Consider the following 16,474-nt stretch of genomic DNA (forward strand, 5'->3'; position numbering starts at 1 on the left):
AGAATTTTTATGAGCTGCTGAATTTTGGGCTTCCAATGTAGTGAAAAAGGCATGCTATGTCGCTTATATTGGGAATAATAGGCGAAATTTCTAGTCTCTACATGATGCATTTCCTTCAAATAATATACTTCGACTACCTAAAACTAGTAACAATTTTTAAGACCTGCTGAAGTTCAAGCTTCCAGTGTAGTGAAAAAAGAATGCTATGCATTTTGCCATAGAAAAGTAGATAAAGTTCGTTACATATGAAAAAAAATGCACTTGCAGATGATTTTTTTGGCATTGATATGGTTAAAATACCTAAGAACCGCTTTGAGAGCATCAAGTGAATTAGGGATGACCAAAACGTAATAGAGAGTAATAAAAAAAATACCAAGAATTCTTATGAGCCGCTGAAGTTTATGCTTACAGTGTAGTGAATAAAGAATGCCATACAGTTTATATTAAGAAAAGTCGGAGTAGTTCGTATAAATACAAGAGAAGTCTTTACTTGATACACTTCTCTGGATTAATATTCTTAGATTGCCAATGTAGTGAAAAAAGCATAACATGTAGTTTGTATTGGGAAAGTAGATGTAGTTCATTTTTTTTTTCAAAAGAATGTAGATGCATTTCTTTGACATTGATATTCCTAGAGAGCATCAAGTTAATAAAAGATGACAAAAAAACATAAGCAAAATTTGAAAAGAGCCAACCATTTTTATGCGCTGCTAAATATTTGGCTTCCAATGTAGTGAAAAAATAATGGCATATCGTTTATTGTTCATTTAAAATCAAGAAAAGTCTCTACTTGCCGCATTTCTTTGGATTCTTATTATTATATTATTAAAAGACCGGTAATAAGTTACCTTCATTTTTTATGAGCTGCAGAATTTTAGGCTTCCAATGTGGTGAAAAAAGAATGCTATGCAGTTTTAAACGGGGAAAAATAAATGTGTTGTAATGCACAAGAAAAGTCTTGCCTGCATTTCTTTGGATTAACATGCTTAGATTTTAATAATAATAATAAATAAAAATAAACAATAAATTAATAAGAAGTTTACGAATTCCAAAGGGAAAAAAGAATGCAATTAAAGATATATTTTAGTTGAAAAATAAATAATAAAAAATCATGTAAAGTCTCTCAAGAAAAGTATAAGATGCATTTCATCGGTTTAATAGGCCTACGCTACTCAATCTCTTTATACAGGGCATCAGCTCGTCGATCAGCCACGCCTAGATCATTCGAACTTGCTTCTTTTTTTTCTACTTTGCTTTGGTTAGAACAGTCAAATCTTAATCACTGTCAAGTTCAAACGCCCGGGGCTCATGAATATCAATGACATTGCTGCGGGAAGGCCGCTGCCCGCTGCCCGCTGCGATTTGCCCATTGCCCATTGCCCGCCGAGTTGCGACCTCAGGCCCGGCGGCGCCCCTTGGCCAGTTTAAGCTTTTGGCCAGTCGCTGATGCGTTTAATTTTTTAAACCTCTTTGCACTCGTCAAAAGTTGAAAAAGTTGAAAATGGACCAAGTGTTAAATGACTTTTTATGCATTTACTTTTGTTGTTGCATTTCATTGGCTTTCATTGGCCATCGACAACAATTTATTTAAAACCGCGCCCAAAATACTGGCAAAAGTCGTATACGCATATTTTACCCATAATTAATTTTTAATGACATGCCATTTTATGCATTTATGACCAATTTTATGGGTCTTGCATAAAGTTAAATGCGTGTGTATTTATATTTTAAGCGATTCCCGCAACTCACCCAGCCAAGTGGTTAAAATCTATCAAATCGCTCAATCAAATGCAGTTGAACCATCAAATGGTCAAGAGCTAAACAATTCCATATTCAATGTGTGACCCACAGCTTAACATCGATATCGGATCCAACTTGATGATTTATGTAGGTTACCAGGTGCCATTTAATTAAATTAATTACAGATTTATGTCTGCAGGAGTAACAAGTAGGAGGCTCTAGTCGGGAGCTCCTGACTAGGGGATACCCTGAACCCTCTTCTTCCGACAGGCGATAGGTATAAAATGAAAGATACTCGATATATACATATATACTATTCTAGAAGCTACATGTCAAGTTTGGTGAGTCTAGCTCATATTATTTGCCGAAATTGCTCAAAAAACAGGATTTCGATATCGATTATTATCGATTACTTGGAAACGGGGCAAGTTATCGAATATCGGAAACAAACTCGATCTGCGCGGGCACTAGGAGGATCTACAGCCAAAATTTCTCTAGCTCTAGTCTCTAGCTCTTATAGGTTCTGAGATCCTTGCATTCATACATACGGACAGACGGACGGACAGACGGACAGACAGACGGACATGGCTAGATCGACTCGGCTGTTAATGCTGATCAAGAATATATATACTTAATAGGGTCGGAGATGCTTCCTTCTGCCTGTTACATACATTTGCACAAATACATTATACCCTTTTTACCCATTTTTAATGGGTTCACGGTATAAAAATGGGGGTGGGCGGGCTTATACGGCACGGTCCAACACGCAACTAATTCCTTTCAAATTTACGAATTCAGATTCTTACATATATATGTTACATTTTTGTATGTAAATAACATTTTTTTTTACTATTTTTTTTTTAAATCATGTTCCCTCGCTTAAACATTAAATATACATTTTCTTTGACTTGAAATAGTCAAACTTTATTTTTCAGCGATTGTCCGTGAATTTATTTTAGAATTTCCCAAATGTGAAAAGCTGATATTTAAAATTTGAAGCTATAAAGCTTTCACAAATATTTCGTTTATGAAAAATCAGTCTATCACTGATGGGAATAATTAGTGCTCGAATTAGAGAGGATTAAGGGACACGCGCTTGAAGTAAGATTAACCCAAATTATTTGAAAGCTTTCGACTTGTGTGCGGTCAAGTTAAACATAAAAAAAATCATGTCCATATTATGTAATGACTATGTCTTTCATATAACTAACATGAGCATTACACCAAGACCATTTTATAAAAGGAAGAGAGAGAGGGAGGAAGGAAGTAAGAGAGAGAGAGAGAGAGGGCGAGTGCTTAGTGAGTTCCAGTTCATATAGTTGTAGTTATTATGGCACATTTCTAACGCGTACTTGGCTTGTACTTTGGCTCAATGCATTCATTCGACTGGCCGCATGCACTCAACTTGCATTTAAGTGCAAAAGTTTCTAATTATGTTGCCAAAGGCCAAAACCGGGCAACCCAGTCGGCAACGAGACTTGGGGGACTTGCGTGTGTGTGTGTGTGTGAGTGTGTGCTGAAAATTAATAGACTGTGAATATGTTAATGATGCAAGTTGCATTGCTTTGAGCGGCACTTTAAGCAAAATATGCACTGAAACTCGGGTAAGCCATAAAAAAACGAAGAAGAAGAAGAAGTAGAAGAAGGAAACTCAAATATATATATGGGGCTGCCATCCCGGCTGACCTGCTTATAAATATATCATAATAATGAGCAATAAAATTGTTAAATGCATATCAAATGGCCATACCCTTTGACCCGGACGGAGTCCCAAATTGTTGACCTTGGCCAGTTATTTATGGTGCGTATTTATTTGCCTAGTGCTAATTTAAATTTATTACGCACCGCCAGTTGGCTACTGGCTGGCCCTGGCTATAAATTTTGAAGAGCTAAGCCGCCGCCTAGGCCGCAATCATTAATTATAATTCATTGGAGCCTTGAGCCCGGAGCCTTTGAACCCCTCCTATCCCCCGGAGTGCCAGCCCTTTTTCCAGCACTCGCTATGCAGTACTCAGTTTTCAGTTTACAGTTTAGAGTTTTTCTTCCTGATGAAATGCGTAGCAAGGCGGTCGCCGGACCTGGACAACGGTAAATCGATTATGTCCGGCAGCAGCCAGAGAGTCCACCACAAGAGTCCATACAAATGGCCGCAACAAACGCGCTATTCAAATTTTCTGCATGTGCCACACCCCCTTTCACACGTACCTAACGCCCCCGGCCAGTGCTGACAAACTGCACAAATGCTGCAGTTCGTTTAACGAAGTTGTCCTGTGTCATCCTGGCTTGTCCTGCCGCTGACAATGATGTAACTGCCGCTGCGGTTAGCAGCTGCAACTTTTCATGGCAAGCAGCGCACCGAAAAATTACACATGTAAATTGCATGTGCAAACCGCAAACGAGTTGTGCGTTTTGTGAGCGCAAATAAGGTGTCAATAAGTTGTGCAACACACACACACACACACACGCACAGACACAACAATAGCATGCAACATCATATGCAACATTGTGACCTGAACATTCGCCTGCCGGCATCTAATTTGCAAGTGTCAGATGTCAATACACACACACGCTCACACACGCACACACACACGTCTGCATTAAATGCCTTCAACACATTGCGCAATTATGGCAAACAGGACGAGGACAAGGACAACCGGCAGCCGGCAACACCCACATGTCAAGTTCTATGCTGCAACTTGGCACTGCCTTTGTCCGTATATTAACGTTTATTTTGAGGGTACGCAGCTCCAACTGACCACCAAATGAGGCAGGCAGGGGGAGGGGGGTGGTTGGGGGCTGGTGGCAAACTTTAATTACAATGCCTGAGCGTACGCCCCAAAAGTTGCTGTGCGCCTCGTTTAAATCTATTATTTGGCAACAGTTAAGCGTCGGTGGGTGGCCGACGGGTTGGCTATTAAAAATTAATTTGACACGTTGCGCTTGCATGTCAAAGTATGCGAGTGGGAGGGTGGGCGTGGCAGAGAGTCGGAGAGCCGGTCAAAACTTTTGCCCAGCGCTTAGCTTGCATAATAATTAATGAATGTGAGAGCTCAAAAAAAATATATATAAAAATATATATATGTATATATATATAAATGCAATGGCCGCCCGTAATTAACGCGTTTCGTGTGGCCCCAAATGATGGGTTGTGGTTACGAGCCTGGGGGTACCTGGCATTCATATTATATTTAATAGCGCTGTGCGTGTTGGAGTTATACCCTGTACGAATTGGAGGAGTACAAAAAAGGTTAGCTAGAAGTAGGTGAGATCTCCGCACAAAAAGTGCATATATTTAGCAGCAGCAGAGCCGAAATTGTGTGTACGTCTGTGTGAATGAGTCGATCTTAGGCCGATCTTTGAAGCTCTAAGACCTAACATTTGGAACGTATATCCTGCGCAGATAAAGTTTAATTTAAATCACCGAAAACAGCCTCTCCGATTTTCGATAATATCTCGAATCTCATAAGAGCCATAGACAGCAAATGAGGATTATTTAGTAATTTATAGCTGACTGTAAAGGCATGAAATCAATAAAAAATCGATTCTCTGATTTTAGATAATATATCGAAGCACAGACAGCAAATTAGGTATGGAAATTAACGTAAATTATTGGTAACTAACTTGCATTGCATGAAATCGATATAAATCGATTATCAGATTAAATAAATCATCGAAATCACCATCTCCGAATTTCGATAATATCTCGGATCTCATAAGAGCCATAGGCAGCAAGTTTAGTATATAGTATGTAGAAGAGTATTATCTTAATTTATCTATTACTTACTGTAATGGTATGATTTTAGATAATATATCGAATCTTGCAAAAAGCACAGACAGCAAACTAGGTAATTATTTTAAATTATTGTTAACTAACTTTAATTGCATGAAATCGACATAAATCGGTTATCAAATTAAATTCTTCATTAATAAACTTCTAGGATTCCAACTCTCGTTCGCCAGTAGATGCTGCTTATTTTAAATTATCGCTTCTCCGATTACAGATAATAATTCTGAGCTAAAAAACAGTTACAGGCGTATCCACAATATTATATAAATAATTTTCGGATACCACAGAATCGGACACCCTAACGTTAAAAAAAATTAATTAATTTAGAGATAAGGACTTTGGCTTTGGTATTCGTACACATCTTTAGGCCATAATTATAGCCTGCTTGTGTGTATTTGTGTGTATATGCGAGTTTAGGGTATTTGCTAGTCGGGCACTACATAAACTTATTACTGTTATTAACTTGTTGCATCGTTTCATGTAAGCTGCGCATTTTGGGGGCCGCCATCTTGACCGCTCGGCCGTCAAACATGGCGTATGATTATTTCGGCTCGAGCCGTGTATTTTCGCGCCTTGCTGAGTGCTTTTTGATTGACAAATTGTGGGCTCCGTTAGCCCGGGCTTAATTATGGAGCACTGTTGCGCAGCAATTAATGACAGCTAATTACATAGATCAAGCGCTCGCCCGCGCCCGAACCCGACTCGCACTTGTGCTATAAAGCATCCACTTGCCGCTTGGGGCAGTTACAGTTGCATTTGGCTTTTGGTTTGTTGCTGCTACTGCTGCTCCTGCTAGAGTCATTCAATTTCGTCTGCTAATACCCTTGACTGCACGTACAGTGGCTGGCTGCAGTGCCAGTAAATCCTTGATCCCAGATATCCGGCGTCTCACGTGCGCGCTTCCGCAGCTTACCGCTACTTTGGACTTGACGGCGTTGTCACGTTGCAACTTGACCAGCAGCAGCTGTGCGGCATCATGTTGCTGCGTGCCACTATTAACATTTTCACCATTTTATTGCTATCCTCTCTGACGGGGCGTGGCAGCTGGGCAGCCGAGCTGCGTCGCGATGAAACGGTAAGCAACAGCAGATCTCTGCTGCCAGCGTCTAGATAAGCCAAATCACACGTTAAGATAATGAACAGAGAAGTCAGGGGAGCTAAATACGTGCGTTTCTCTCTAGCTTTAGCTGGAAGAAGAAGAGGTTTAACTATACCCGGTTTGCTAGTTTGTTACAAAGAAATTCGATATATATTTTTGCTACACTCGAATTTTTGCATAAAGCACTCATAACGTTATATATTCATGTAGAAAACTATTTCAGCAAATATCCTTCAAAATGATTAGTTTTTTAATATCAGAAAATATTATCGATTTAAAAAACCAAATCATTTTCTTAATTGAATGCATATTTTTTTATATTTTTAGAAAACATTTTCCAAAATTTTAAAAAATTTTAATCTTTAAGCGATTGTCTAAAATTAATCATAAGATAATATAAGGTCACAAGGACCATAGATTCGAATACTTTTCAATTTTTTTTTTTTGGTAAATTTCCCTTAAGAAAAAATTTGCTACTTTAAGGTACTGGGAAAAAATTATTGAATCTAGAATTTTTTTTTAATACTTAAATAAGATTTTCTAAGATTTTGATAGACATTAACTTTATAGCGATTTTCTAAAATTAAAAAAATGCTTTTGTGTGTATTTGTATCAGAATATATATAAGATTATGATCTTATATAATTACAATAGATTCGTCTGCTTGTCGATCTTTTTTTTTTTGATTAATTTAACTAAAGAGAAAATCTGATAATACAAAGTAGAGATAATTAATTCTTGTATTATTCACGCAAATTTTGATTATAAACTTGCTGCATATCAAAAAATGATATAAGGTCAGGTATTTAATCGCGTAATATTTCGATAGGGTATTGGAAAAACTATGCTGTAGAGTACATTTACAATCGTAAGTCATTGCTCCAATAATTTAACAAGCAATAAATCACATTCTTCAGAAAAGGAACTCATATATGTGGACACTCTGCAGTTCAGAACTTTTTTAAAGTTCAGCCAATAAATATTGAGCAGGCAATAAAACAAAGCGAAAAAATAGTGTTTTGAGAGTTTAAACATAATTTTCGACTAAAAAATGTCTGACAACCAAAAAATTAATCGCCTTAAGGAAAGTTGATAGCTAGAGAGAAGTTTAAATGTTGTATCTCACAATTTGGATGCAAATTAGATTTGAAAGACCATCATCTACTTAGATTTGTGCAGCACTGACATTCGGAATAAGAAAAGCAGTTTTATGCTTTTGATATATCTAATGAACTACACAATTTTGCAGTATCCACCGCCGGAGCTGCTCAAGGAGTTGGCGCCCGTGCATGACAGCTGCGTTGGAAAGACCGGAGTCACAGAAGGTAAGCGGTTGGTAAATAATCTGCTGGGGCAGCAGACTTCCGTTTGATGGTGGACTAATGCAAACAAGCTGTTGCCATCTGTCACTGAAACTTGCAACTTGTGTCTGTAGCGGCAATTAAGGAGTTCAGCGACGGCGAGGTGCACGAGGACGACAAGCTCAAATGCTACATGTACTGTGTGTTTGATGAGACGGATGTGCTGCACGAGGATGGTGAGGTGCATTTGGAGAAGCTGCTCGACCGTATGCCCGACTCAATGCACGACATTGCGGTCAACATGGGCAAGAAGTGTCTGTACCCCAAGGGCGATACGAAATGTGAGCGCGCCTTTTGGCTGCACCGCTGCTGGAAGCAGGCGGATCCCAAGGTGAGTGTCATTGCACCTGATTAGCGACCGGCTTGCGGCTGGGTATTAAGCTAATAAATTACCTCTTTTTCCAGCATTACTTTCTCATCTGAGCGTTGACGAGCGCCGAGGGTCGAGACACGGACAAGCTGAACCCGGCCAAGGTTTATGCCGGCTTATGATTTATGTTTATATTTTATTCTCCGTATTATTCTATATATTTCTGTATTTCCATTTTAGTCAGCAAATGGCGTTTTGACGAGCATTCCAAAAATATGAGCGAAAAGCTTTGCAAAAAAAACAAAAAAACAAAACAAAAATGAAAATACAATTACGCATAAAGTTTTTCCCGCAGCTGTTGCTAGTTTGGAACCGTGGGGCGTGGCCGGGGGCTGCGTATTGCGAATTGAATTTTATGGGAATATTGTGATATATACGCAGAGCCATAATTGTCGTCGTGGCTGATGGATAGCGCACATAAATCCGCTGACTGGCCATGGCCTAAAGCATATTTAATTATTTAATTAGCGCTATCTAAAGAGCGCATCTATAATTTTATGCATCGACAAGCATTAATGACATCGTTATAAAATTAATATGCGGCTGCCGACTCCACTTTCTGCTCGCATAAATAATTATAGCCTGCGTGCCTTTGTTGTTGCTGTTGTTGTTGTTGTTGTTGTTCCAATTGCAGTATAATTTTTATTGCATTTGCAATTGGCTGTGGGTCAAGCAGCCAACGCACTTCTACGGAATCGAATTAAATGCCATTGGCATAGAATAATTGATGGAACTCCATGGCCAAGTGCTCAAAGAAATCGAACTATACTGTACTAATTAAAGGGTATATATGTACCAATGCAAAGATACGCATTCATATCAACATGTTAAAAAAGAAATGATTGCGCATTTCTAAAGGTTTGAACCGTCGACTTTCCGCTTGCTAGTTCGACGCTTAAACAACCGCATAATAAGGGTATAAATTTCAATAACGACATAAATTTGTAACAATTTAAGCACTATATTTTATTACCTTTATCCACATATATCCAGATATCCATATCAATATCTTTTTAATCGTATGAATATCAAGAAAATACAAATTCATTTCTGTTTAAGAAGTTCACAGATCTGCGCACATAAATTCATATCTGCATATGAAGAAATCATGCGAACATATATCTTGATTTAATTCTGGACATTCACATTAGTATTTCATTAGTCTTTGCCGAACAAATGAATTGTATTCAAAGGACGCAATAAATAAATCTAAAAGCCCGGCGCACATGCAAAGGGCCAATGTCCAGCCAAAAGAGGGCGGCGCTACCTGACAATCGGCATTCAATTTATGTGCTTCCGCTTTTTCATTTGGCATTTTGTCATCGCATTCAGATCAGTGGCGATTCGTTGTATTCATTCATTTGCTCATTTCACATGTCAAACCTGGCAATTTGAATACAATTGCAGTTGTCATTGCAACCAAACTAGGAATTCACATTTGAATACCTAGCAAACAACCAGTTTTGGGTGTAACGGCAATAATATATTACAATATTCCTTTTTTTAAAAAATATTGCAATATCGTTTTAATAAAAATTCAGTTTGTGAAATATATATGTAAAGTGAATTTGAGGTACAGTTGTTGACATGCAACAAGGTAAAGCAATCAAATAAAAATGTCGCCCATTTTGATCAATTTTTGTATTTTTATACCCTGCACCCAAGTAATTTGCCTAAAAGGGGTATAGTGATTTTATGTATAAGTATGTGACAGATAAAAGAAAGCATCTACGCACCTATAATGCAAGGTTTTGATACTCAGTCAGTTTGTCGATCTCGGAAACTACAAAGCTAGAGACTTGCAGTTTGACATATATATTCTGCGAAGACACACGCAGAACGAATTAGAGATATTTAAAATAGTTTCTTTCCTTGTCATTATAGAAAGCATTATATAACAAATCGTATATCTTAGGAGCTAGATACACGAAATGTTTTTGTGAAGGTTCTCGAATAGGAACACAGATACAGAATATTAGCTACAGAATATTTCAAGTTTAGTTCACCTGAAGTTCCCCACAAAAATGAAAATAATACATTCTTGATCGTAGTGCCTTGGGAGTTGGGACACACACACTTTTGCATGACAATTTTAAGCCCTAAAAATGTCATGAGAATCGAATAATAAACACCAAGAATGCATTTCCCAGGCACAGTGTGGGGCAAAAGAAAGAAGTATTGGCACGGCTGCTGGTGTATGTATGCGTGTTTTTAGACCCTGAAACCCATTAAAAATGGGTAAAAAGGGTATTATGTATTTATGCAAATGTATGTATCAGGCAGAAGGAAGCATCTCCGACCCTATTAAGTATATATATTCTTGTCTGTTCTATATCCATCTGTCTGTCCGTCCGTCCGTCTGTCCGCCTGTCCGTATGTATGGACGCAAGGATCTCAGAACTTATAAGAGCTAGAGAAATTTTAGCTGTAGGTCCTCCTAGTGCCCGCGCAGATCGAGTTTGTTTCCGATATTCGATAACTTGCCCCGTTTCCAAGTAATCGATAATAATCGATATCGAAATCCTGTTTATTGAGCAATTTCGGCAAATAATATAAGCTAGAATCGCCAAACTTGACATGCAGCTTCTAAAATAGTATATATACATATATCAAGTATCTTTCATTTTATACCTATCGCCTGTTAGAAGAAGAGGGTTCAGGGTATCCCCTATTCGGAAGCTCCCGACTAGAACCTCTTACTTGTTTTGTATATGTATCTAAGTACATATATACAGCAGGATGCTAGATTCTTTGCAACGAACCCTTGGTTTACGGTAACTCCTAGTCGAGCACTGCTAACTAGTCAAAATTTTATTTTTTTACGTGTATTCAAGAAACACAAGTTTTAGCTCTGTGTCTTTAAAAGGTTCCAATAATTCTAAATCTATGACTAACAAATAAAAAAGAATGACGCAAATGTAATAAATGAGTTTAAGTTAACCAGAGTATTCTGGTTTATTTTTTTAAGTTTAAAAATAATTGAACAATTTATTAATAATTATATACACGATCTCAGGTTTCTTTAATTACTTTGATTAGTTTTAAGTACTTGTTATTTGTTTACTGTTACGATTAGCTGCGTGTTGGGCTTGCAATCGCCAAATTATAGATTAAGAAATATAATCATTGAATAATATGTACTTATTATAATGACTAGTGTACATGCTGATCAAATTGGATCGAAAGGCGCTAAATTATTTATGTTTAAGAACTTTTATAGTTTACGAAATCCTTTAAATTGACATTAAAAACTGAAAGAACGTTTCAGCATTGTGCAGTATTCATGGCTTGAGCCACAAAATAATGTCATTTTGGTCTAAATAGAGAGGCCAAGGGTTTTTTTTATTATTAATTTGCAGCTAGCAATTGTGTGCACGCAAATGGGCGTGGCATGGATACAGTTGCAGTTGCGTGCAAACATACATAGGCAAGCATTTAATTGTGCGGGCGATGACAGGCAACTTAGATAAATATGGACATAGACAAATCCAAATTATAGAAATTGTGCATCAATGACTTTATGCGAAAATCCGTAGCTGAAAATCGATATAAAACAGGCTCGCTAGAAATGGCAATAAAGCAAATTCAATTCTGACTGCGGTTGTCAAACAATTTCTGTGTCGCGTGTGACGGAACATTTTCTTTATTTTCGTTGATAGTTTAAAGGCAACCAGCGGAGGTAAACAACAACAACAAGAACAACAACAACAATAAAAAACGCGTCAACGGCAATTCGCATAACGAAAATTGAAATGGCAATTAAAAAACCATCCATCGTTGCTGCCAGGGCCAACTGTGTGGCACACTCTCACACACACACACACACACATTGCCCCATAACTGTTGCTGTTATTGTAATTTCATTCGTTCTTTATGACGGTTTGTGTGTGTGTGTGTGTGTGTGTGTGGGGCAACGTCGTTTTGTGGCTTTGTTTCGGTTGTTGCGTTGACATTTGATGAAACAAAAGTGACAGTTGTGCACAAGTTGACGTCTTTCTATTGTATTTCCTGTTCAAAAAACAAAAAAAAAAAAAGTCAAGCGAGCGAATGGCAAATTTTATACTCGCCTCTATGTTTATATGGCTAGCGACTGTGCCTGTTTGATTGTAGTGGGCGGGGCGGGGCGGGGCGGGGCAGCAAACGCACGTGGGCATCTGCTTGTCAAAAATTAACACGACGACGATTGTGCATTATGTAAAAGAAAAGAAAGGAACGTTGACAACAGGGCGCTGAAGCCCTGACGTCTCGGCCACCATTTCCGTTTTCGTTTGGCGAGCTTTTTGTTCAGCTGGCGGTTAGAATTAATTTAGCGTGCGCTGAGCTCGGCTAGCAAGAAACAAATGATTTTCTCTACTCTTCTCATTTCTTTTTTTTTGTTGGTTTCACTTCAGCTGTCCCCCTGCTTGCATAGCTTCCTGAAATAAAAATTACAACAAAAAGCGCACTTAGAAAAACCCTCACAAACTCACAACATCAAATAGCTGCACACACACAAACACACATACACACACACACACACACTCATACAAATACATGCACATATATTGTCATTGTCCAGCTGTCACGCGTGGCACGTCGTCGCTGCCAGCCCAACATCCTTTTCCATCCTGCATGTTGTTCTCACATTTTATACCCTAGCCGAGAGTCTGCCGATTTTGTCGAAAAGTGGGTAACGCATTAAAAGAATCAAAAAGTGTTGGGATTTATCATGTCTATCTCCCTATGTACTCTAATTTCGATGTAGTTTAATCTGTCGCTATATATGAATAGTTATTTCTTGTCAAACTTTTCTCTAAGCATTTGGATGAAACTTAATCTAGAAGTTCTACTTGTTGTTCAGTTCGGTCAATAGAATAGATCTGTTGTAGGAATATACAAAAGCTTCTCTTTTTAAAGGTATTCACCTTTGAAATGAATAAAACTTTTTTCAAGAAAACAGCATTTCCATAGGATTCGTATGCTGTAAAGAAAATCAATTCTTCAGCAAAAAAAATTAAAGGAAGCTGCATTTGATCAATATAGAAAAGGACTTTAAAGAGGCTTAAATAGCTGGCTTAATAAAAATAATAATTAATTGATATAATTATTATTAAATTAAAGTATTTTCTATTCTAGAGGATTGATCAAAATTACTTTTTTTTGTTAATAATTTGATATGTTGTGAGTTCAAGTCGTTATTAATGTTATAACTTAATCAAATCTTGATTCGATAACATTATCTTTAATTGAAACAAATATAAAAGAATGAGAAATTTAGAAAGAAAGAAAGGATTGATCAAATTTTATATTAGTTCTCTGAAAACAACTGGAATATGTAACCTAATCAACCTCCCTTTAATGATCTTTAGTTATTAAATTTGAGAAAAGAGAAATATAAATAATGTCATTAAATACATACCCTATAACTAGATTAACAAGCCAGTTATATATCTGAAATTAACTTACTACAAAGGGAATTTTATAGATCTGATACGTGAGCTCAACGTGAAGCTACTTTTATCCCTGCCCGCCTGCTTAGGGTATTTAAAATTCGTCAGTTCGCAAAATGTTTGCTCTTTAATGTTTTTTGGGTTTTGTTTTTCTGTTCTTTTTTTCTGCCCGCTCTGTTTTTGTTGTTATGCATCGCCGCTTTTGTTTCGCCTTTCACAACTGGCAAACAAGGCCGAAACAAACAATTTTTGCTGTTTTACAGTGAAGCTACATGAAAATGGCTTTGAGTGACTTTGGTCGAAATCGGCGACATCGTCCTGTCGCAGCCTGCCTGTTAATCGTCTTGTCGCTGCTCAGCGATGCGCTGATGTCGCCGGCGTTGGCGCAGCGTGACGAGAACGTGAGTTAATAAAGTGCTCGGCTGGGCTGGGTTGGGCTGGGCTGGGCTGAGGCCACGCCTACTTAAACAACGCATTTTAATTGCAGTATCCACCGACAAACGTACTTAAAATGGCAAAGCTCTTCCACGACATCTGCGTGGAAAAGACCGGCGTCAGCGAGTGTAAGTTAATGCAGTCTGGAGCTTAAAAATAATATACATATACAATAATTGCAACACGCTTGCAACAATTCACAGCTGCGATCAAGGAGTTCAGCGATGGCGAAATACATGATGATGAGAAGCTCAAGTGCTACATGAATTGCTTGTTCCATGAGTTCGAGGTGGTGGATGACAATGGCGATGTGCATCTGGACACGCTCTTTTCCTCGGTGCCGCACTCCATACGCGACAATCTGATGGCCATGGCCGAGCATTGTATACATCCCGAGGGCGATACGCTATGCCACAAGGCCTGGTGGTTCCATCAGTGCTGGAAAAAGGCCGATCCCAAGGTAAACTCTTCAATTGAACCTATCCACCATGCTGTTTTTTAAACTAATCTATTTATTTTCAACTCTTAGCACTACTTTCTACCATAAAGCTGCGCTGCATTTGGCTTAGTTACTATATGGGACTCTGTTTTTAGAACACTTATTATATTCCTGCTTAGTTGGTGGCGGTATTGTCATATTAGAAAATGTTTAAATTAGATCAACACGCACTTTGATAAGCTAATAAAACAAGTTAACATAGCTATTCACAGCACTAAATTTCCCGTTTTATTTCGATAATTATGCTGTTCACGATTTCTGCTGACTTGCTAATTGTGAATTGAATGATTTTAAGGTTCTGGTCATCAGCAATGTTTTGCACTGTGTACTTGACTCGTGCCTGTTAAAGTCCGCTAACTAAAATTGTCTATATATTTACAATATAACAACTATTGCGAACATATTTACCATATTTTAATTTATTGTTTTTTCAATTAAAATCTAAAATATTTATACGCTTCTGAATAAAGAAGTGACCGAGTTATGGGGGTGGGAGACCTATGTCTATATAGGATATTTAAAGGTTCCACTTTTACATGAATTTTGAAAAAAATTAATGTTGTCAGAATAAGATGCCAAATGGATCTAAAGGTGAAACCATAAACATAAAGCCAAACCTTATGAAAATCGGTTGAGTTTTGACCGAGTTATGGGGGTAAGAAATTGTGACCTATGTCTATGAAGGATATTTAAAGGTACCACTTTTACATGAATTTTGACCAAAATAAATGTTGTCAGATTTGGATGCCAAATTCATAAAGAGGTCAAACCATTAACAAAAAGCCAAACCTTATGAAAATCGGTTGAGTTTTGACCGAGTTATGGGGGTAAGAAATTGTGACCTATGTCTATGATAGGATATTTGAGGGTACCACTTTTACATGAATTTTGACCAAAATAAATGTTGTCAGATTTGGATGCCAAATTCATAAAGAGGTCAAATCATTAACAAAAAGCCAAACCTTATGAAAATCGGTTGAGTTTTGACCGAGTTATGGGGGTAAGAAATTGTGACCTATGTCTATGAAGGATATTTAAAGGTACCACTTTTACATGAATTTTGACCAAAATAAATGTTGTCTGATTTGGATGCCAAATTCATAAAGAGGTCAAACCATTAACAAAAAGCCAAACCTTATGAAAATCGGTTGAGTTTTGACCGAGTTATGGGGGTAAGAAATTGTGACCTATGTCTATATAGGATATTTGAGGGTACCACTTTTACATGAATTTTGACCAAAATAAATGTTGTCAGATTTGGATGCCAAATTCATAAAGAGGTCAAATCATTAACAAAAAGCCAAACCTTATGAAAATCGGTTGAGTTTTGACCGAGTTATGGGGGTAAGAAATTGTGACCTATGTCTATATAGGATATTTGAGGGTACCATTTTTACATGAATTTTGACCAAAATAAATGTTGTCAGATTTGGATGCCAAATTCATAAAGAGGTCAAACCATTAACAAAAAGCCAAACCTTATGAAAATCGGTTGAGTTTTGACCGAGTTATGGGGGTGGGAAACTTTGACCTATGTCTATATAGGATATTTGAGGGTACCATTTTTACATGAATTTTTACCAAAAATAATGTTGTCAGATTTGGATGCCAAATTCATAAAGAGGTCAAACCATGAACAAAAAGCCAAACCTTATGAAAATCGGTTGAGTTTTGACCGAGTTATGGGGGTGGGAAACTTTGACCTATGTCTATATAGGATATTTGAGGGTACCATTTTTACATGAATTTTTACC

General features: G+C 37.6%; 2 protein-coding genes across 2 annotated transcripts; both read left to right on the forward strand.

Annotated features, from left to right (window-relative positions):
- The first annotated feature begins 6,283 nt into the window (after window positions 1-6,283).
- LOC135436422 (general odorant-binding protein 83a-like) lies at window positions 6,284-8,435 on the forward strand. Its single transcript, XM_064694019.1, has 4 exons — window positions 6,284-6,602; window positions 7,876-7,951; window positions 8,062-8,318; window positions 8,393-8,435. The coding sequence occupies exons 1-4, from the start codon at window positions 6,504-6,506 to the stop codon at window positions 8,408-8,410; spliced, it is 450 nt and encodes a 149-aa protein (XP_064550089.1). The 5' UTR covers window positions 6,284-6,503; the 3' UTR covers window positions 8,411-8,435.
- Window positions 8,436-11,881: 3,446 nt separating this feature from the next.
- Window positions 11,882-14,939, forward strand: LOC135436421 (general odorant-binding protein 83a-like). Its single transcript, XM_064694018.1, has 5 exons — window positions 11,882-12,036; window positions 14,050-14,187; window positions 14,274-14,349; window positions 14,425-14,681; window positions 14,751-14,939. Exons 2-5 carry the CDS (start codon window positions 14,059-14,061, stop codon window positions 14,766-14,768), a joined length of 480 nt encoding a protein of 159 aa, XP_064550088.1. The 5' UTR covers window positions 11,882-12,036; window positions 14,050-14,058; the 3' UTR covers window positions 14,769-14,939.
- Window positions 14,940-16,474: the final 1,535 nt, after the last annotated feature.

This window comes from Drosophila montana, unplaced genomic scaffold (genome assembly GCF_035044405.1).
Source record: "Drosophila montana isolate Dmon_TW-CO22-7 unplaced genomic scaffold, ASM3504440v1 contig_3733_1, whole genome shotgun sequence".
Lineage (NCBI taxonomy): Eukaryota > Metazoa > Arthropoda > Insecta > Diptera > Drosophilidae > Drosophila > Drosophila montana.

Coding starts and splice junctions, on each gene's coding strand:
- LOC135436422 (XM_064694019.1), top strand. CDS start 6,504: ATGTTGCTGCGTGCCACTATTAACATTTTCACCATTTTATTGCTATCC. Junction 6,603..7,875: donor AGCTGCGTCGCGATGAAACG/GTAAGCAACAGC, acceptor ACAATTTTGCAG/TATCCACCGCCGGAGCTGCT. Junction 7,952..8,061: donor AAAGACCGGAGTCACAGAAG/GTAAGCGGTTGG, acceptor TTGTGTCTGTAG/CGGCAATTAAGGAGTTCAGC.
- LOC135436421 (XM_064694018.1), top strand. CDS start 14,059: ATGAAAATGGCTTTGAGTGACTTTGGTCGAAATCGGCGACATCGTCCT. Junction 14,188..14,273: donor TGGCGCAGCGTGACGAGAAC/GTGAGTTAATAA, acceptor TTTTAATTGCAG/TATCCACCGACAAACGTACT. Junction 14,350..14,424: donor AAAGACCGGCGTCAGCGAGT/GTAAGTTAATGC, acceptor AACAATTCACAG/CTGCGATCAAGGAGTTCAGC.